The sequence below is a fragment of the Rutilus rutilus genome (genome assembly GCF_951802725.1).
Source record: "Rutilus rutilus genome assembly, chromosome: 6".
NCBI lineage: Eukaryota > Metazoa > Chordata > Actinopteri > Cypriniformes > Leuciscidae > Rutilus > Rutilus rutilus.
Window position 1 is genome coordinate 2,335,600 of NC_140214.1, and position 22,971 is coordinate 2,358,570.

A 22,971-nucleotide genomic window follows, 5' to 3' on the forward strand; every position below is an offset into this window, starting at 1 on the left:
GGCATCTCCAGCTATCAATATTTTTTATTTTATTGAAATAGAATATTTATTGTCATTAAATATGATATAAACGGTTATTCCGTTAATACAGAAATGAGTTCAGTTAATACAGAAATGAGTTTCTGATGTGCTGCACAATTCTGATAATTCAAAAAAGCTGTAGGCCTACAAAGCTGAAATTGCGGCGGCATCTCAGCTGTCGCTCCAGCCGCATCTCGTAGCGGCATCTCCAGCAGCCAATACTTTGTCCAGCTGTGGCTGCTGCCAAAGTAGGCCTAAGTGTGATGATACCACTTTCTGATTAATTAGTTATGTTTCTGCGCAGAGGAAATTATTAAATCCAATTTTTTCATAAAAAAGTAAGCTAACTGAACATCATGTAGCCTAGGCTATTAATGTGAAAAATTATAATTACTAATTTTAAAGGTTTTTACATAGAGAACTGTAGCTAATTAATTCGAAACACACCAAAATATATCCTAATTGTAATTTTATTTAGCATTTGTTATTCTTTCAATTAAATTGTCTTTACAAACATAGACTATATGAGCTAGATTCAACTAATCAATATACTATTATTATAATAATAATATTATAAATATTAACAATATTAGTAGCCTAGTACACATTTATTAAAAACATATCTGTTGTAGGCCTACTGTAGCCTACAACTGAACAACGTATGTTTTTAATAAATGTCTTTTATCTATTATAATTAATAAGGAATATGCTATTTAATAATTTTCCTTGGTGTATTAAATCTGCCACATACATGTTATGTTGGCCTATTATAAATAATCTGAATACTTGCAATCTCTGATTTTTTTTTTTTATCATGTTAAAATCACTGATGGCCGCTGGAGATGCCGCCGGAAGTGCCGCTCACTGGTGGCCGCTGGAGATGCCGCTCCCGCATTTGGCCGCTGCAGATGCCGCTCACTGGTGGCCGCTGGAGATGCCGCTCCCGCATTTGGCCGCTGCAGATGCCGCTCACTGGTGGCCGCTGGAGATGCCGCTCCCGCATTTGGCCGCTGGAGATGCCGCTCACTGATGGCAGCTGGAGATGCCGCCGGAAGTGCCGCTTCGAGATGCCGATGCCGCATTTTGCGCCAGCTCTCTCTCCTATAAATTGCAACAAGCTTGTAATTAACACTTAAATTTGAAATTGAGTTATTCTTGGATATTTGAAATAGTAGTTTTAGCCATTAATACTCAGGAATATGTTGTATTTCGCATTGTTGTGAAATTCTATCGAGGTATAGAGATTAACTGAAATTATAAGATTTAAAATGTTGTCCTCCTGCCCTGCAGGCAATTTCTGATGACAGTAATGCTGGCCCTAGTCAGTCAAGTGAGGATCTGCAGGAGGGCAGCCACAGTAGAAAAAGACAGCATGAGGAAGGAGAGACAGTATAGAACTCATAATGATAGACTTTGTATGCTGAGATAAGCAAATGTTTAAATAAAACATGCTTTGCTGAAGACGTGAAGTTTTGGTGGGTGACTGGCATACTAGTCAAATAACAGTCTGATCATGTATTGCTATGGGTGATCAGGTAGGCCTTTGTTTAACTTTGTTCATTGTGGTTTATCCATGATTTCAAATAAGAATCCCCCAATTGCTTTTTAGTGGAAATCAATAACTCAAATTACACAAAGTAACTACTTGAGCACTAGTTAAAGTGCCCAAATTATGCAAAATAACGAATTGAGTTTAATTAATTTGCTGACAGCTTGGTCCCCCCCAGTTAAAAAATCCTATCTGCGCCACTGCTGTCTTGAATATAATCTTAAACATCAGCTTATAGACACGCCTCATGTTTGTCGCTGTTCTGAAGCGCCAGGAAGTGAGTCCCGTCAAACACTTTGAAAGTCCATTACAAGTAAAAACTACTAGACTGCTGATGGATCAATAGAGTGTGAATGAAAATGGACTTAAGTAAGAATTTATTATTTTACAAAACTAATCGTCTTTTTCTTGTTAATTCATAGTAAATATCACTTTTTAAACTCGACGTGTTTAGCCTACTGTTTCTGTGATACATTGCTTCTGCTTTCACTTTCATATTGGTCTAGCTAAGATTTATTTGTAAGACACTTAGAGCTTGTTCTCCATAGTCGTTTATGCTTATACATATGGCTTGTCACGGATTGCGTTTTAGGTTAATTTGTAGAATACATTCATGTATTTTTTTAAAGTACGTGGCTGTGCAATTATGCTTGTGCCAGGAGTGTGTGCACGCAAGAGAGATTTATTTGTAGAGGCATTCCCAATAGATGGGTTCAAAGCAGCTCACAGTGACGGCCCCTAAAATCTGTTAGTGAAGGAAATAAGCACTTTCATTTCTTAAACAATCCTGTTCTTCATGTGTGCTTTTGATAACGGAAATCCCTTTACCTAATCCATATAAAACAATACGTATAAACAATCATGTATTTTAAAGTACGTGGCTGTGCAATTATGCGTGTGTCAGGAGTGTGCGCGCGCAAGAGAGATTTATTCATTAATTTAGTTCTCCTTTTTACATTTTGCATATTTTTAAAGGATATATAATTACTGAAAACATGTTGTTGTTTTTTTTTTTTTGCAATGAAAACCAATTTAGCCCAGAGTTTTATGTGATCTATATTTGTGTTTTCTCTTGATTGAGAAAATTAAACAATTCTCATTTCTTCATTATTTAGTTAACCATGGTCCATGGATGATGATTAACTTGACTCCATTCATGAGGCATTTGTATTAACTGTTTGATTTGTATTTATCAGCTTTCTTGTTAACTGTTCAGAAAGCACACACAACATGATACCCTGAGTGTGTTTGTTCTGTATTTGTTGCAGGTGACGCCCAGCATCTGTCAGAGCTCAGGATTGTGTTGATGGGATATAGAGGAGCTGGTAAGAGTTCAGCTGGAAACACCATCCTGGGCAGAGAGGAGTTTGACTTGAAGAAATCTGCTCAGTGTGTGAAGAGACATGGAGAAGTATCAGACAGACACATCACTGTCATTGAAGCTCCAGGATGGTGGAGGAATTTCCCTGTAGAGTTCAGTCCTGAGTTACTGAAACAGGAGATTTTGCTCAGTGTGTCTCTGTGTCCTCCAGGACCACACGCTGTACTACTGATCATACGTGTGGACACTAGATTTAAAGAGACTGACAGAAAAGCATTGCAGGAGCATCTGGATCTTCTCAGTGAGAGAGTCTGGAGTCACACTATAGTGCTGTTCACTCATGGAGACTCTCTGTTAGACACATCTATAGAGCAGCACATTGAGAGTGAAGGGCCGGATCTCCAGCGGCTGCTGGACAAATGTGGGAACAGGTTTCATGTTCTCAACAATCACAACAGGAGAGACGACACTCAGATCAAGGAGCTGCTGGAGAAGATTGAGGAGACAGTGGCACAAAACAACGGCTGCCATTTTGAAATAGACAGAAAGATTTTACAGGAGATGAAAGAGAGAAGAAGAGCAGAGGAAGAGAGAGCAGAAGAACGAATGAAGAGGATGCAAAAAAGGAGAGAAAACATCAGATCACAGATGAGTGAGTCAACATACTTTATAGTGCAGATACACACTGAGTATATTAAGTAAATCATGAAAATGTTTCAGTCACAGCAATAATAGCAAGAAACTTCTTGTCATTAACCGCTATTTGTAGAGGCATTCCCAATAGATGGGTTCAAAGCAGCTCACAGTGACGGCCCCTAAAATCTGTTACTGAAGGAAATAAGGGCTTTCATTTCTTAAACAATCCTGTTCTTCATGTGTGCTTCTGATAACGGAAATCTTTTTACCTAATCCATAGAAAACAATACAAAAATAAATATATAAAAGAAAACTGCAAACATCTCATCTTGAATATAATCTTAAACATCAGCTTTACACCTATAGACACGCCTCATGTTTGTTCCGTCAAACACTTTGAAAGTCCATAACAAGTAAAAACTACTAGACTGCTGGTGGAACTATATTTTATTTGGAGCTCCAACTAAGGCAAAAATATGTCATGTAAAATGGACATTTGTAAGATTAGAAGCTATTTTTATGAAAGAAAAAATGGCAACATGTTCACAGTTTTTGTGAGACACTTTTACTGCTTTCATATTGGTCAATACAGATAAGATTTTGGATCTGTTTATGCCACTTTAGGCAGTTTTTATTTTTTTCATAAAGACTTTTATAAATATAAGCAGTCACAGATGGTCTTTTTTGGCTTTCTTTCCATCTAGTAAATGAATGTAAATGTAATACAGTCATGTATTTGCTGGTGCTAATAGCCACCAGTGCATTGATAGTGCTTTCCCAGGTGAGAACACACACAAGAGAGACATTTATTCATTGGTTTAGAGGGACAATTTAATTTCAGGAACTCCTTTTTCTCAAAGAGAGATTTTTTAAGGAGATTTAAGATGTCACCCACCTTAAGAAGTGTGTTTGTTCTGTATTTGTTGCAGGTGAAGCCCAACATCTCTCAGAGCTCAGGATTGTGTTGATGGGATATAGAGAAGCTGGTAAGAGTTCAGCTGGAAACACCATCCTGGGCAGAGAGGAGTTTGACTTGAAGAGATCTGCTCAGTGTGTGAAGAGACATGGAGAAGTAGCAGACAGACACATCACTGTCATTGAAGCTCCAGGATGGTGGAGGAGGTTTTCCTCTGTAGAGTCCAGTCCTGAGTTACTGAAACAGGAGATTTTGCTCAGTGTGTCTCTGTGTCCTCCAGGACCACACGCTGTACTACTGATCATACGTGTGGACACTAGATTTAAAGAGACTGAGAGAAAAGCATTGCAGGAGCATCTGGATCTTCTCAGTGATAGAGTCTGGAGTCACACTATAGTGCTGTTCACTAGTGGAGACTTTCTGTTAGACACATCTATAGAGCGGCACATTGAGAGTGAAGGGCCGGATCTCCAGCGGCTGCTGGACAAATGTGGGAACAGGTTTCATGTTCTCAACAATCACAACAGGAGAGATGACACTCAGATCAAGGAGCTGCTGGAGAAGATTGAGGAGACAGTGGCACAAAACAACGGCTGCCATTTTGAAATAGACAGAAAGATTTTACAGGAGATGAAAGAGAGAAGAAGAGCAGAGGAAGAGAGAGCAGAAGAACGAATGAAGAGGACGCAAAAAAGGAGAGAAAACATCAGATCACAGATGAGTGAGTCCATATACTTTATAGTGCAGATACACACTGAGTATATTAAGTAAATCATGAAAATCTAACAGTCACAGCAATAATAGCAAGAAACTTCTTGTCATTAACCGCTATTTGTAGAGGCATTCCCAATAGATGGGTTCAAAGCAGCTCACAGTGACGGCCCCTAAAATCTGTTTAGTCCCTTTCACACAGCGCATTGAACCCGGGAAATTGCAGGCAAATTGCCGGAACGCGTTCTGTGTGAACGCAAACAGGACCCGGGTTTAATGCCGGGATCGATGCCGGGTTGGGGACCTAGTAACATTGCCGTGTTCAGTCCCGGAACGCGCGCTGTGTGAACAAAAGCCGTAATAATGCCGTGTCGTAGTGATGAAGCTGAAGCCGGGATCGTTCGCCAGCTGTGAAACGGTACGAAATGCGCAATTTTATGATCGAATCAGAGAAATAAATGCACAAGCGTAGTTTCTCGAGAGAGAAATCGCAGCTCATAAGCAAACTGAAGACGCTGCTGAGACATTACAAGTCACATCGATGTCACGTGTCTTTCCGGGACATACACGGGTTGTGTGTGAACGCGCTCTCTGATTCCGGAAAATCACTGGCAGTGTGAATGAACCAAAATCAAATGAACCCGGGTCAAATCCCGGGTCACTTTATCCGTGTATTTTCCGGAATCTCTGTGTTAAAGGGGCTTTAGTGAAGGAAATAAGCGCTTTCATTTCTTAAACAATCCTGTTCTTCATGTGTGCTTCTGATAACGGAAATCACTTTATCTAATCCATAGAAAACAATACAAAAGAAAAAGAAAATTGAAAAGATCTTGTCTTGAATATAATCTTAAACATCAGCTTTACACCTATAGACAGGCGCAAAATCTTGTCAGGCGTAGCAACAGTAACTAAGGAGGGCGGGGCTTAGCGAAGGGTCAATCCTGACTTTATATCTCACAATTCTGACTTTATATATAAGTAACTGAGACGTTAAGTATACGAGCCAATAGCAATCGAGGCGGGGACTTTGCTCTTATACTAAATGAAGCAAAGGTGAAGAGTTACACTCTAGATATTTTTGGACATGAAGAAATTATTTTAAGAATGTTTTAATATGTCATTTTGGTTATCAAACATTAATTTTAATGGATATAATAATTATTATCGACTGCAGGGAGACTAAATAATCTGTTAATGCAACTGTTAATAGTTTTTAATAAAAGTATATAATATCTATTCATTGTGGGATTAAGAGTGGTTAATAGGTTTAAGTTTGCCTGATGAAGTCACTTTCCAAAATATCTGTATTTAATGATTATCGCTTTTGAAAGAATTGCTAACATCATACTTTTTATGCATGTGTAAAATAACCTTGAACATCACCTTTACACCCTACACGTACAGCTACAGCTAGACCCACCCATACGCGCCACTGTTCTGAAGCACCTATAAGTAAGTTCAGTCAAACATACATTTACTCTGGAACTCAGACTAAGACGGAAATGGACTTAAGTGTAGTAAATTAGCTCTATGAATTATTAATAATCAATAATGACTTGTTATAATTGATTATTCATATTTGGATCAGTTAATAGAATTAACTTAATGTTGCAAATTAATATTACAATCAATTAACCTGTTTTTCCTGTGAACACTCAGTGTTAATTGTTTATTAATTCTAAGAAATGTACATTTCCGGGGCATGGGAAATTTCTATCTTACTTTACAGTACTACTAAGAGCAAGTAGTCAAGATCTATGATTAGGGACTCCAGTATGAGCTTGAGACACAGACAACTTTACGTGTGACATGAACAAGACTTTATTAACTAGACTAAACACTTAAACTATTCTAACATACACATAAATACATACAGTTTACCAAGGGAAAGAGAGCTGAAGCAGAATACAGGAAAGCAAGAAGTTATAGCATTGTTTGAAATTCAGCAGATCAACAGCCTTGAGCAAACCATCAGTTTAGTTCTAACACTCCTTTCTTTAAAAGGGGAAGGATACTTAAAGTATCAAATAATGAGACTAAGTTTGATACTTGCATGTCTCGCCGATTTGAATTAAACTGTCCTGATGCAATTTGTTGAGGCTCCAGTTGATCTTTGCTGATGTGGTCTTGCTGAGAGAGAACCAGTGGGAGTCAGAGGATCCTTGGTGAATGGAAAGACAAGGCCGCAGCCTGGCACACGCTTGGGGGTCCTTAGAAATCTTCTAGTTCAGCATCATCTTCACATCAGGATTCCAGAAAAGGACTAAAAAGAAAGAGATGTGATCTTATGATCAGTGATTTTTAAAGCGTGAAGATGTCACACCCTGTGTGAGCCTATAAGAAGTTGTTCCCTTTGGAGGGAGATTTTATGACCCTTTGTGTTCTAGGAGGGCATTTGAATATGTACTTTCATTGGGTGTTTAAGAAAAAGAATCTTCAAGATTCTTATAATACTAATGCGTCACAAAGTTAGCAAAATGTAATGTAAATTAACAAATGGGGAACGAAGATTGGAGTTTATAGAGACTAAACATGCCACACATATGATTTTGGTCAACCATAGTATGCAAAGTCTGAAACATTAACCCAAAAGAGTTTACAAGAATACATAGGCCAAACCACATAAAAGGAAAATCATGAGATGGGAAAATTAGATACATGTTTATACATTTCTCAAGTGGTTATATATAGAATATATAGGATTAACAGGGTTTATTTCTCCTTCTCAGCAAGAAGTAAATGAGAGTCACAACTCTCTGGAAATTCCTTTTGGGGTCGTAAAACTTCTTATCAGTCTTAATGTGTCCTGTAACAGGACACCGAGTTTTGCCAGTGTGTTACCTTCATTTGTGATGTTAGTTTGGGGGAAGTTTCATAGACCTTTGTTGGGTGAGTGAGTTTGCTGGATTATTCATTAAATATAACGAATAATTTGTGTGTGTCTGATTGGTCCAGATGCTACATAATTAAGCATTTATTATTTTTAAAAAATAATCGTCTTTTCCTTGTTAATTCGTAGTAAATATGACTTTTAATCAAACTCGACGTGTTTAACCTACTGGTTCTGTGAGACATTGCTACTGCTTTCACTTTCATATTTGTCTAGCTAAGATTTTTTTTAAGACACTTAGAGCTTGTTCTCCATAGTCGTTTATGCTTATACATATGGCTTGTCACGGATTGCGTTTTAGGTTAATTTGTAGAATACATTCATGTATTTTTTTTAAAGTACGTGGCTGTGCAATTATGCTTGTGCCAGGAGTGTGTGCACGCAAGAGAGATTTATTTGTAGAGGCATTCCCAATAGATGGGTTCAAAGCAGCTCACAGTGACGGCCCCTAAAATCTGTTAGTGAAGGAAATAAGCACTTTCATTTCTTAAACAATCCTGTTCTTCATGTGTGCTTTTGATAACGGAAATCCCTTTACCTAATCCATAGAAAACAATACGTATAAACAATCATGTATTTTAAAGTACGTGGCTGTGCAATTATGCGTGTGTCAGGAGTGTGCGCGCGCAAGAGAGATTTATTCATTAATTTAGTTCTCCTTTTTACATTTTGCATATTTTTAAAGGATATATAATTACTGAAAACATGTTGTTGTTTTTTTTTTGCAATGAAAGCCAATTTAGCCCAGAGTTTTATGTGATCTATATTTGTGTTTTCTCTTGATTGAGAAAATTAAACAATTCTCATTTCTTCATTATTTAGTTAACCATGGTCCATGGATGATGATTAACTTGACTCCATTCATGAGGCATTTGTATTAACTGTTTGATTTGTATTTATCAGCTTTCTTGTTAAATGTTCAGAAAGCACACACAACATGATACCCTGAGTGTGTTTGTTCTGTATTTGTTGCAGGTGACGCCCAGCATCTGTCAGAGCTCAGGATTGTGTTGATGGGATATAGAGGAGCTGGTAAGAGTTCAGCTGGAAACACCATCCTGGGCAGAGAGGAGTTTGACTTGAAGAAATCTGCTCAGTGTGTGAAGAGACATGGAGAAGTAGCAGACAGACACATCACTGTCATTGAAGCTCCAGGATGGTGGAGGAGTTTCTCTGAGTTACTGAAACAGGAGATTTTGCTCAGTATGTCTCTGTGTCCTCCAGGACCACACGCTGTACTACTGATCATACGTGTGGACACTAGATTTAAAGAGACTGACAGAAAAGCATTGCAGGAGCATCTGGATCTTCTCAGTGAGAGAGTCTGGAGTCACACTATAGTGCTGTTCACTGGTGGAGACTCTCTGTTAGACACATCTATAGAGCAGCACATTGAGAGTGAAGGGCCGGATCTCCAGCGGCTAATGGACAAATGTGGGAACAGGTTTCATGTTCTCAACAATCACAACAGGACTGACAACACTCAGATCAAGGAGCTGCTGGAGAAGATTGAGGAGACAGTGGCACAAAACAACGGCTGCCATTTTGAAATAGACAGAAAGATTTTACAGGAGGTGAAAGAGAGAAGAAGAGCAGAGGAAGAGAGAGCAGAAGAACGAATGAAGAGGATGCAAAAAAGGAGAGAAAACATCAGATCACAGAGTGAGTCCACATACTTTATAGTGCAGATACACACTGAGTATATTAAAGGCAGGGTAGGTAGGATTTATTAAAAATTAAAGATCCAAATTTGTTAAAACTTTCTATATATATCAATACATAATTAAAATGTAAGAACTCTGAAAAAAAGAGTATAAAAATCAAGTGACTCTAGACCGTTTAATCTGTATTAAACACAGCTCATTATTTCGATTCGGGACGAATCAAAGGATTGGCTTAGGCGACTGTCACTCTCTCGCAACCATGGCAACCACCCTTTTGCCACACAGCACCTGCCCACTTGCGCGCGACCGTTTGATTTGAGGAGTGCGAGAGGCACGGAACCTGATCACACCTCCGTCCAGTAGATGGCGGTAATGCACTATGTTTGCAAGCTGCCAATAAAATCTATCGAAGAAGAAGAAGAAGGCACTGAACCTAGGAATACCAAAACAATGGCAGAGAAAGAGCAATCTAAATTTACAGTACCGGCATATGCAGTTAGTGAAGGCAAACCAGGCAAAAAAATGCCCCTTCCCCTCCGCTTGTCTCAGGTAAATAATGCGTCCTCTAGCTCAGCGGTCGGAGTCGCGCGTTCATGTGTTTTGGGGGCGTGGCTTTGGAAGAAGCACAGAAATGAGGGGGTGGAGTGAATGGAAATAATGAGATGTCTTTAAAACAGTCGTGAGAGGTCTACAGACACTCGATTTTGATACTTTCTTTTTCAGAGTACTTACATTTTAATTATGTATTGATATGTACATAAAGTTTAAACAAATTTGAAAAATAAAATTTTCAGACCATTTCTACCTACCCTGCCTTTAAGTAAATCATGAAAATGTTTCAGTCACAGCAATAATAGCAAGAAACTTCTTGTCATTAACCGCTATTTGTAGAGGCATTCCCAATAGATGGGTTCAAAGCAGCTCACAGTGACGGCCCCTAAAATCTGTTACTGAAGGAAATAAGCGCTTTCATTTCTTAAACAATCCTGTTCTTCATGTGTGCTTCTGATAACAGAAATCTTTTTACCTAATCCATAGAAAACAATACAAAAATAAATATATAAAAGAAAACTGCAAACATCTCATCTTGAATATAATCTTAAACATCAGCTTTACACCTATAGACACGCCTCATGTTTGTTCCGTCAAACACTTTGAAAGTCCATAACAAGTAAAAACTTCTAGACTGCTGGTGGAACTATATTTTATTTGGAGCTCCAACTAAGGCAAAAATATGTCATGTAAAATGGACATTTGTAAGATTAGAAGCTATTTTTATGAAAGAAAAAATTTCAACATGTTCACAGTTTTTGCGAGACACTTTTACTGCTTTCATATTGGTCAGTACAGATAAGATTTTGGATCTGTTTATGCCAATTTAGGCAGTTTTTTCTTCATAAAATCTTTTATAAATATAAGCAGTCACAGATGGTCTTTTTTGGCTTTCTTTCCATCTAGTAAATGAATGTAAATGTAATACAGTCATGTATTTTCTGGTGCTAATAGCCACCAGTGCATTGATAATGCTTTCCCAGGTGAGAACACACACAAGAGAGACATTTATTCATTGGTTTAGAGGGACAATTTACCCTAATTATTTTTTAAAGAATATACTTTCTGAAAACATTATTCTGAAGCTATTTGGAATTTAGTCTTGCTTAATCGGTGTGTTCTGTGCTCTTTTGTTTTGTCTGCAGATCGTTGAAATTAAGCTATTTTCTTTTCTTCCTAATTATTCTCCATCGATAACCTTTGTTCAACTCTGATTAAAGAGTTTATGATATGCCATTTTTAATCAATAATGTGTAGTTTGACACCCATACAGGTGAACCTTATTTCAGGAACCCTTTTTTCACAAATAGAGATTATTTAAGAAGACTTAAGAAGTCTGTTTGTTCTGTATTTGTTGCAGGTGACGCCCAACATCTGTCAGAGCTCAGGATTGTGTTGATGGGATATAGAGAAGCTGGTAAGAGTTCAGCTGGAAACACCATCCTGGGCAGAGAGGAGTTTGACTTGAAGAAATCTGCTCAGTGTGTGAAGAGACATGGAGAAGTAGCAGACAGACACATCACTGTCATTGAAGCTCCGGGATGGTGGAGGAATTACTTTGTAGAGGAGAGTCCTGAGTTACTGAAACAGGAGATTTTGCTCAGTGTGTCTCTGTGTCCTCCAGGACCACACGCTGTACTACTGATCATACGTGTGGACACTAGATTTAAAGAGACTGAGAGAAAAGCATTTCAGGAGCATCTGGATCTTCTCGGTGAGAGAGTCTGGAGTCACACTATAGTGCTGTTCACTCATGGAGACTCTCTGTTAGACACATCTATAGAGCAGCACATTGAGAGTGAAGGGCCGGATCTCCAGCGGCTGCTGGACAAATGTGGGAACAGGTTTCATGTTCTCAACAATCACAACAGGAGAGACGACACTCAGATCAAGGAGCTGCTGGAGAAGATTGAGGAGACAGTGGCACAAAACAACGGCTGCCATTTTGAAATAGACAGAAAGATTTTACAGGAGGTGAAAGAGAGAAGAAGAGCAGAGGAAGAGAGAGCAGAAGAACGAATGAAGAGGACGCAAAAAAGGAGAGAAAACATCAGATCACAGATGAGTGAGTTAATATACTTTATAGTGCAGATACACACTGAGTATATTAAGTAAATCATGAAAATCTAACAGTCACAGCAATAATAGCAAGAAACTTCTCATCATTAACCGCTATTTGTAGAGGCATTCCCAATAGATGGGTTCAGCTCACAGTGACGGACCCTAAAATCTGTTACTGAAGGAAATAAGCACTTTCATTTCTTAAACAATCCTGTTCTTCATAGGGTGTGCTTTTGATAACGGAAATCACTTTACCTAATCCATAGAAAACAATACAAAAGAAAAGAAAACTGCAAACATCTCGTCTTGAATATAATCTTAAACATCAGCTTTACACCTATAGACACGCCTCATGTTTGTCCCGTCAAACACTTTGAAAGTCCATTACAAGTAAAAACTACTAGACTGCTGGTGGAACTATATTTTATTTGGAGCTCCAACTAAGGCAAAAATATGTCATGTAAAATGGACATTTGTAAGATTAGAAGCTATTTTTACGAAAGAAAAAATGTAAACATGTTCACAGTTTTTTGCGAGACTTTTTACTGCTTTCATATTGATCTATACAGATAAGATTTTGGATCTGTTTATGCCAATTTAGGCAGTTTTTTCTTCATAAAATCTTTTATAAATATAAGCAGTCACAGATGCTCTTTCTTGGCTTTCTTTCCATCTAGTAAATTAATGTAAATGTAATACAGTCATGTATTTGCTGGTGCTAATAGCCACCAGTGCATTGATAATGCTTTCCCAGGTGAGAACACACACAAGAGAGAGATTTGTTCATTGTTTTAGAGGAATAATTTAGTCTAATTATTTTTAAAGAATATACTTTCTGAAAACATTATTCTGAAGCTATTTGGAATTAAGTCTTGCTTAATCGGTGTGTTCTGTTGTTTTGTCTGCAGATCATTGAAATTAAGCTATTTTCTTTTCTTCATAATTATTCTCCATCGATAACCTTTGTTCAACTCTGATTTAAGAGTTTAATTAATGTGAGATACACTTAGATGTCATTTTTAATCATTAATGTGTAGTTTGACACTCATACAGATGAGGTGAACCTAATTTCAGGAACCCCTTTTTCACAAAGAGAGATTATTTAAGAAGATTTAAGATGTCACCCACCTTAAGAAGTGTGTTTGTTCTGTATTTGTTGCAGGTGACGCCCAACATCTCTCAGAGCTCAGGATTGTGTTGATGGGATATAGAGGAGCTGGTAAGAGTTCAGCTGGAAACACCATCCTGGGCAGAGAGGAGTTTGACTTGAAGAGATCTGCTCAGTGTGTGAAGAGACATGGAGAAGTATCAGACAGACACATCACTGTCATTGAAGCTCCAGGATGGTGGAGGAATTACTTTGTAGAGTTCAGTCCTGAGTTACTGAAACAGGAGATTTTGCTCAGTGTGTCTCTGTGTCCTCCAGGACCACACGCTGTACTACTGATCATACGTGTGGACTACACATTTAAAGAGACTGAGAGAAAAGCATTGCAGGAGCATCTGGATCTTCTCAGTGAGAGAGTCTGGAGTCACACTATAGTGCTGTTCACTGTCGGAGACTCTCTGTTAGACACATCTATAGAGCAGCACATCGAGAGTGAAGGGCCGGATCTCCAGCGGCTGCTGGACAAATGTGGGAACAGGTTTCATGTTCTCAACAATCACAACAGGAGTGACGACACTCAGATCAAGGAGCTGCTGGAGAAGATTGAGGAGACAGTGGCACAAAACAACGACTGCCATTTTGAAATAGACAGGAAGATTTTACAGGAGATGAAAGAGAGAAGAAGAGCAGAGGAAGAGAGAGCAGAAGAACGAATGAAGAGGATGCAAAAAAGGAGAGAAAACATCAGATCACAGATGAGTGAGTCAACATACTTTACTGCAGATACACACTGAGTATATTATTAAGTAATCATGAAAATCTAACACTCACAGCAATAATAGCAAGAAACTTCTTGTCATTAACTGCTATTTGTAGAGGCATTCCCAATAGATGGGTTCAAAGCAGCTCACAGTGACGGCCCCTAAAATCTGTTACTGAAGGAAATACAGTGAGGAAAATAAGTATTTGAACACCCTGCTATTTTGCAAGTTCTCCCACTTAGAAATCATGGAGGGGTCTGAAATTGTCATCGTAGGTGCATGTCCACTGTGAGAGACATAATCAAAAAAAAAAAATCCAGAATTCACAATGTATGATTTTTTTAACTATTTATTTGTATGATACAGCTGCAAATAAGTATTTGAACACCTGAGAAAATCAATGTTAATATTTGGTACAGTAGCCTTTGTTTGCAATTACAGAGGTCAAACGTTTCCTGTAGTTTTTCACCAGGTTTGCACACACTGCAGGAGGGATTTTGGCCCACTCCTCCACACAGATCTTCTCTAGATCAGTCAGGTTTCTGGGCTGTCGCTGAGAAACACGGAGTTTGAGCTCCCTCCAAAGATTCTCTATTGGGTTTAGGTCTGGAGACTGGCTAGGCCACGCCAGAACCTTGATATGCTTCTTACAGAGCCACTCCTTGGTTATCCTGGCTGTGTGCCTCGGGTCATTGTCATGTTGAAAGACCCAGCCTCGACCCATCTTCAATGCTCTAACTGAGGGAAGGAGGTTGTTCCCCAAAATCTCGCAATACATGGCCCCGGTCATCCTCTCCTTAATACAGTGCAGTCGCCCTGTCCCATGTGCAGAAAAACACCCCCAAAGCATGATGCTACCACCCCCATGCTTCACAGTAGGGATGGTGTTCCTGGGATGGTACTCATCATTCTTCTTCCTCCAAACACGTTTAGTGGAATTATGACCAAAAAGTTCTATTTTGGTCTCATCTGACCACATGACTTTCTCCCATGACTCCTCTGGATCATCCAAATGGTCATTGGCAAACTTAAGACGGGCCTTGACATGTGCTGGTTTAAGCAGGGGAACCTTCCGTGCCATGCATGATTTCAAACCATGACGTCTTAGTGTATTACCAACAGTAACCTTGGAAACGGTGGTCCCAGCTCTTTTCAGGTCATTGACCAGCTCCTCCCGTGTAGTTCTGGGCTGATTTCTCACCTTTCTTAGGATCATTGAGACCCCACGAGGTGAGATCTTGCATGGAGCCCCAGTCCGAGGGAGATTGACAGTCATGTTTAGCTTCTTCCATTTTCTAATGATTGCTCCAACAGTGGACCTTTTTTCACCAAGCTGCTTGGCAATTTCCCCGTAGCCCTTTCCAGCCTTGTGGAGGTGTACAATTTTGTCTCTAGTGTCTTTGGACAGCTCTTTGGTCTTGGCCATGTTAGTAGTTGGATTCTTACTGATTGTATGGGGTGGACAGGTGTCTTTATGCAGCTAACGACCTCAAACAGGTGCATCTAATTTAGGATAATAAATGGAGTGGAGGTGGACATTTTAAAGGCAGACTAACAGGTCTTTGAGGGTCAGAATTCTAGCTGATAGACAGGTGTTCAAATACTTATTTGCAGCTGTATCATACAAATAAATAGTTAAAAAAATCATATATTGTGATTTCTGGATTTTTTTTTTAGATTATGTCTCTCACAGTGGACATGCACCTACGATGACAATTTCAGACCCCTCCATGATTTCCAAGTGGGAGAACTTGCAAAATAGCAGGGTGTTCAAATACTTATTTTCCTCACTGTAAGTGCTTTCATTTCTTAAACTATCCTGTTCTTCATGTGTGCTTTTGATAACAGAAATCAATTTACCTAATTCATAGAAAACTATACAAAAATAAAGAAAGAAAGAAAATAAAACTGCAAAGTAAACATAATGTCTTGAATATAATCTTAAACATCAGCTTTACACCTATAGACACGCGTCATGTTTGTTGCTGTTCTGAAGCACCAGGAAGTGAGTCCCGTCAAACACTTTGAAAGTACAAGTAAAAACTACTAGACTGCCGGAGGATCTATATTTGATTTGGTTAAAAAAAAGCTTCTTCTTTTTTTTAGGCAAAAATATGTCATGTAAAATGGACATTTGTAAGATTAGAAGCTATTTTTATGAAAGAAGAAATGTCAACATATTTTGCAAAAAACTTTTACTGCTTTCATATTGGTCAATACAGATTCGATTTTGGATCTGTTTATGCCAATTTAGGCTGGGTTTTTTTTTTCATAAAGTCTTTTATAAATATAAGCAGTCACACATGGTCTTTTTTGGCTTTCTTTCCATCTAGTAAATGAATGTAAATGTAATACAGTCATGTATATGTTGGTGCTAATAGCCACCAGTGCATTGATAATGCTTTCCCAGGTGAGAACACGCACAAGAGAGAGATTTATTCATTGGGTTTAGAGGGACAATTTAATTCCAGTAACTCCTTTTTTACAAAGAAAGATTATTTAAGAAGATTTAAGATGTCACCCACCTTAAGAAGTGTGTTTGTTCTGTATTTGTTGCAGGTGACGCCCAACATCTCTCAGAGCTCAGGATTGTGTTGATGGGATATAGAAGAGCTGGTAAGAGTTCAGCTGGAAACACCATCCTGGGCAGAGAGGAGTTTGACTTGAAGAAATCTGCTCAGTGTGTGAAGAGACATGGAGAAGTAGCAGACAGACACATCACTGTCATTGAAGCTCCAGGATGGTGGAGGAATAACTCTGTAGAGTTCAGTCCTGAGTTACTGAAACAGGAGATTTTGCTCAGTGTGTCTCTGTGTCCTCCAGGACCACACGCTGTACTACTGATCATACGCATGGACACTAGATTTAAAGAGACTGAGAGAAAAGCATTGCAGGAGCATCTGGATCTTCTCAGTGAGAGAGTCTGGAGTCACACTATAGTGCTGTTCACTCATGGAGACTCTCTGTTAGACACATCTATAGAGCGGCACATTGAGAGTGAAGGGCCGGATCTCCAGAGGCTGCTGGACAAATGTGGGAACAGGTTTCATGTTCTCAACAATCGCAACAGGAGTGACGACACTCAGATCAAGGAGCTGCTGGAGAAGATTGAGGAGACAGTGGCACAAAACAACGGCTGCCATTTTGAAATAGACAGAAAGATTTTACAAGAGATGGATGGTAGAAATAAAACAGAAGAGCACCTGGACAAATGGAGAGAGGAATCCAGATCACAGACTAGTGAGTGACATCATAACATTTTATGAATTTTACTTCATGTAGTTTCCTCATTGTTCTAGACTATTGGCCTAATTTTTTAAATATGTGAATGCACAGAATTGATCTTATAGTGTGTGTACTCTAAAATCCATGCCAGCGTTCATGTTTATAAAAATGGTCTTCGATGTGGAAAAGTACTTAGCAGCACATCAGGGTCTAAGCAGACATTCACATTTCTGAATACTGCAGGTGTCTGGAAATCTAAGCAATTCTTGCTGCTCTTTATTGTCAAGTAAAATATTTGGATGTTGACTGGTGCTCTTTTACATGTAAATGACATTAATAAGGCAGCAATTACAATGCAGAGATTGGAAACCATTCAGCTGTACACAATTTCAAAATCATTTGCGATTTATAAATTTCACATCTGGAAGAGAGGCGTACGTTTTTTTTGTGTCACGTACGCACATTGGAGAAATTATCGTAAAATCAAATGTAGGAAGGTTTCTACGCATTTCCAAATGTAGGAAGGTTTAAAATCTGGTTATACAGAGACTTCCTAAAATGTAATAATGATAAAACTGAGGTTATTGCTTGGGGGTCTAAGCAACACTCTCGCCCGAAGCCTTCGAGCAAGAAAATGAATCTGAGGACCATTCTTCTTGCGAAGAAGGGGAGGGGTGAGTGAGAATTGCTCCTCCATGGAATCTTCAGGAAATTTATGTCTGTATTCCGCCGTCAAGTGCACTTCGGGACACACCAGTTTCCAGGAAGGAAGTGCACTCCCTCTAAGTGAAGGAGACCATAGAATGAATTCCTCCTCCCGTGCGCGAGTCCAGGTTCTACAGCCGGTACTTCTTGGTTCTAAAGAAGGATGGGGGTTGCGTCCCATCATAAATCTGCGGCATCTGAACCGTTCTCTGAGGACATTCAGGTTCAGGATGTTGACAATTCCCAAGATTGTGAGTCAAATCAGGTCCGAGGACACATACTTCCACATATCCATCCTTCCTTCTCACAGGAAGTTCCTGAGGTTCGCTTTTGGGGGCGAAGCTTTCCAATATCAGGTTTACTAAATGCATGGATGCAGTTATAGCCCTGATGAGGAACTAGGGCATCCATGTATTGAACTCTATCGACGACTGGCTGATACCTTCCTATGAGGGTACGATCTGTACGATCAGATGCCTTTGTTCCCTGACGATATTGAAAAAGCCTTGGTTTCTGTCCCAGGGTTCGGTGTTGGGAGCCGGAAGCAGGGTTCTTGTTGCTGGAAAACCGTCTCGATGGACGCATCCCTCAAAGGATGGGGCGCAGTCATGGAGGGCCGTTTCTCGAGAGGTCTATGGGGGGACCATCATCTCTCTTAGCACATAAAGTGCCTGGAGATGTTGGCTGTATTCAAGGGCTCTGAGGAGCTTTATCCTGAACCTCAGCGGCCACCATGTCCTGATTCAGTTTGACAACATGTCAACGGTCTCCTATATAAATCATTGGGGGGTCTGAGGTTGCGCCCTCTTTGCAGACTGGTGCACCAGATCCTCTTGTGATCCCAGGGGAAACTGTTGTCCCTCCAGGCAATATATGTCCCTGGGGACCAGAATTTGGGAGCAGACGTCTGGTCGAGACAGGGGCTGAGACCTCAGGAATGGAGACTCCACTCCGATGGTGGAGTCGATATTGGAGAGATTTGGCCCAGCGGAAATGGATCTATTCGCATCTCATCAGACGACCCACTGACCGTTGTGGTTCTCCCTCACGCATCCAGCTCCTCTGGGGCTGCATGCCATGGTACAGGCTGAGGCTGCACCTGTATGCATTTCCCCAGATCGATCTGCTCCCGGGAGTTAAAGAGAGGGACTGTCTGGCTGGCACGAGTAAAGCCTGTTTTATACTTCTGCGTCGAACTGCCGCCGTAGCTACGTCGTAGGCTGTGTGTAGCGCGCGTACCCTTCGGCGTACCCTGACGTGCACCTCTCCAAAAATGTAACAACGCGTCAATTCTACATGGACACAAGCGCTGTGATTGGTCTGCCAGAACACCTCCCTCGGGGTAACATGCTCCCCAGGTGCGCGTCAACGCGGACAACGACACAGAAGTATAAATTAAAACCAACACGTTGCCTACGGCGTATAGGCTCCGGCGTATGTCCGACGCAGAAGTATAATGAGGCCTTAAGGTTCTTGTACATCATATAACTCCCGGCAGGTCCTCCGTGGGAGATTCCTCAGGAGGAACCTGCTTTCCCAGAGCTGTGGAAACTGTGGGTCTGGCCCCTGAGGGGGCTCTGTACCTAGAGGCTGGCCTGTCAGCCGGAGAGATCAAGGCCATACTCAACTCTAGAGCTCCATCCACAAGGAGACTGTACGGCCTAAAGTGGAATGTTTTCTGGGTTTGGACCCAGTGCCCGGTGCCTTCAGTGCTGGAGTTCCTCCATGATCGCTTCTCTGCTGGTCTTAACCCATCCACTATTAAGGTGTATGTGGCAACTATAGTAGCTTTGTATGCCTATTAGGTGAAGTTTAAAATAAAATAAAAAACATGAAATTGTATAATTTGTGTCCCAAAAAATTATGAAATTATAATTCTGATTTCTCTTTATGGTCTTGCCCTTTTTAAAGTTTAAAAAGTCTGAACTGAATTTATCTATTGGTGGGGCTACATTATCTTCTATTATCTATCATCTATTTATCTAATTCCATCTCATACTGTTAAAAATATGGGTGTAACATTTGATTCGTCGCTTACATTTCAATCTCATATAAGTTCTATTAGCAAGACTGCATTTTACCTTCCTGATACTGACCAGGTTCAATGAGTATGGGGTCTCTGCGGAACAAGTGGACGTTTCTAAATTTGTGGGTATTTTCAAACTGGTGGGTGTTTATAAATCATGCAATGAAAATTATGCCCTTCACCCAACCCCACCCCTAAACCCTACCCACACTGTGACGTGGGCAAATCAGGTAACGGTCGAAAACGCCCCTCTGTTAATGGCCTCACCCACTGATCTGGTAACTCCTATTACTGTCCTGCAGAGACCTATACTTGGGTTCAACCCTGTTTAGCTTCATTAGGAAGCCAGGCAAAAGCTGCAGGGTCAAACAACATTGAACATTGTAATCATATACCTAATGTTCTGTCTCTGTGTGAACCAAATTTCTGCAATGAAGTGAATCCTCCTTCCCTGACCCATGTAGAGTTGACCATCTCAATTAATTACATTCACATGAACTGATGAATATATTCCTTCAATGCCATGTCAGTTGCTTTGAATAAAAGTGTCTGTCAAAGACATTCATGTTGTAAATGTTCTACTGATCTGCTCTCTGCTTTCATTATTATAGTGAGTGGAGATGATGGATCTGTTTCATGGTCTGTGGGAAGCTCTGCTTATGGTTCATTCAGATCAGGATCAGGAGCAGACCCAATTTTCGGTTCATCACATTCCAGAGATTCATCTCACACAAGTTACGAGTCAGGGGCCATAAAACGATATGACAGCAGTGAATTGGCACGACCAGACAGTGAGTGTCTTGTTTTATTTGGCACTTTCAGTACATTTGGGTCTCCATATGACCTTCTTTACAGCATTAGAGCTCATGTTTTCCATGAATACCATATGTTTTGTTGTGAAAATATAATATTTAGTCTACATTGTCGTAAATTTGTCACAACATATTTTCCCCATAATAAAATTTGGACACTTTCTAGTATACATCTCCTTCAGTTTTCTCAATTTTTGATAATTGAATGTATGTAAAAAAAAAAAAAAAAAAACCTGATATGAAATAAAATAAAAAAGCACATATAATATTTAGTTTGATCTTCTTATGTTGATGATCAACATTTTCTGGAGTTTAAACACCTGTTTATAATGATCATTTCTTCTTCTCTATACATCTATGGTCAACTTTAAATGATTGCATTAAATAGTAATCAGTCTTGTAATAAATATATTTCATAGACAAAACATGTAAAATGTATTAATAAAAAAATAACTTATTAATAAAGTATTTGTATAATGTTTTAATGATTAACAATAAACTGTGTTATTTTTAGGAACATACTGAAAGTTTTAAATCTCAGAATTTTATTCAATAAGAGTTTCAAACCTTTTACTGATTTAAATGTTTTCCCCCAGTGAGTGGAGATCAGCAGTCGGACACATTGTCTGTGGGAAGTTCTGCTTACAGTTCATTAAGATCACGATCAGGAGCAGACAGCGATTCAATTTTTAGCTCGTTACGCTCAGAAGTGTCATCTCACAGCTCAGGATTCGGGTCATTGCAGTCCATCCCGGAGTCTGTGGAACATTCAGGAACCAGACGAGCACTTGGTGTGAACATGATCTCAAAACTTTTCCCAAGAAGATCAAAGAAGCATGATAATCATGAAGACACTAAGAAAACTTGAAGTATATCAAATGAATAAAAGAGAAATTGTGTCTTTATAATGTTGACATTTATAATTTTGACGACACAATATTTAACGATAACTATTACTAAAACTATAAGGTATAGCAGTTGTCTCATTAAATTAGTGGAGAGCATCATATTGCTTTATAATTAACACTGAGTGTTTTTTGATTATTTTGTGAAAAATATATATTTTTAACTTTATTCATAAATCCTCTTTTTTAATCTCAGATTTATATGAATTTGTTAAGATGTAATTAAAAGTAACAAATCATATCAAAAGTATCATCTTTCAAAAATGTCTGTCAAAATACAATGTACAACACATGTTGAATGATGTTCACTAACCCGATAAAGTTTTTAATTGGATTGGCGTTTTTTCTCTTTATCATGTAGTGTAAAGTATTTCACTCGGTTCCGTGATCATTTCAGCGAGTGAAGAACAAATTCATTATGTATTATGTACGGACAGACTGAACCCAGCAAACATTTGGACGTGTAATGACCGTTGAAAAGACGTCCGTCCGACACGTCCCGTCATGGTTGAAAAATAGTTCCAAAATGAAAGTTGAACCGACGTCTTTGACGTCATCTGGCCGTGAATTCCACAGGTGCGTTCCATTCGACCGTAAGTGGACTGCGAAGTGGACTTCACAGGGTATTCCGCCATCTTAAGTGAGATTCCAATCCGAAGGGAGCGAACATGTTCAGTTCGAAGGGCACTGTGCACGGCATAGGGAATAAGGGAACATCGATACATCACTTCACAGGAAGTGGAGAGCGATGATCACCCAACTGTCATTGCACGCATCACGTCGTCACCAGTAACGGTCATAACTAATGATGGAGGAGTTTACGTATGTGTGTAATTATTCAAACATTTCACCATTGTTATACAAATGACAGTATTTTTAACGGTTATTCTTGTGAATATTACATATACTATTTTTGATGATTATAATTTACCTCAGTGAATGCAGCCAGCTTAGCTAGTTTGTGAAGTAAAGTGATATTTTAAATGTGATAGTAAATAAAAATTAAAATATGAATATAGTCCTATATTTATTTGTTATATCATTATCTGCGCGACCCCGTCGTTGACTTTCTTTGATGTCGTTTGCAGGGCATTCCAAATGAGCGGTT

At 39.3% G+C, this 22,971-nt stretch overlaps 1 protein-coding gene across 1 annotated transcript; it reads left to right on the plus strand.

The window, feature by feature from the left end:
* The first annotated feature begins 1,810 nt into the window (after positions 1-1,810).
* LOC311292260 (uncharacterized protein) lies at positions 1,811-22,197 on the plus strand. The gene is made up of 9 exons (XM_084411882.1): positions 1,811-1,939; positions 2,839-3,543; positions 4,457-5,164; positions 9,020-9,706; positions 11,621-12,325; positions 13,484-14,188; positions 16,750-17,430; positions 20,758-20,937; positions 21,555-22,197. Exons 1-9 carry the CDS (start codon positions 1,924-1,926, stop codon positions 21,824-21,826), a joined length of 4,659 nt encoding a protein of 1,552 aa, XP_084268008.1. The 5' UTR covers positions 1,811-1,923; the 3' UTR covers positions 21,827-22,197.
* Positions 22,198-22,971: the final 774 nt, after the last annotated feature.

Excerpts from the sequence above, each read along its gene's own strand:
- LOC311292260 (XM_084411882.1), top strand. Across the intron at positions 5,165-9,019 it reads AAACATCAGATCACAGATGA|GTGACGCCCAGCATCTGTCA; the intron begins GTGAGTCCATAT and ends TATTTGTTGCAG. Across the intron at positions 12,326-13,483 it reads AAACATCAGATCACAGATGA|GTGACGCCCAACATCTCTCA; the intron begins GTGAGTTAATAT and ends TATTTGTTGCAG.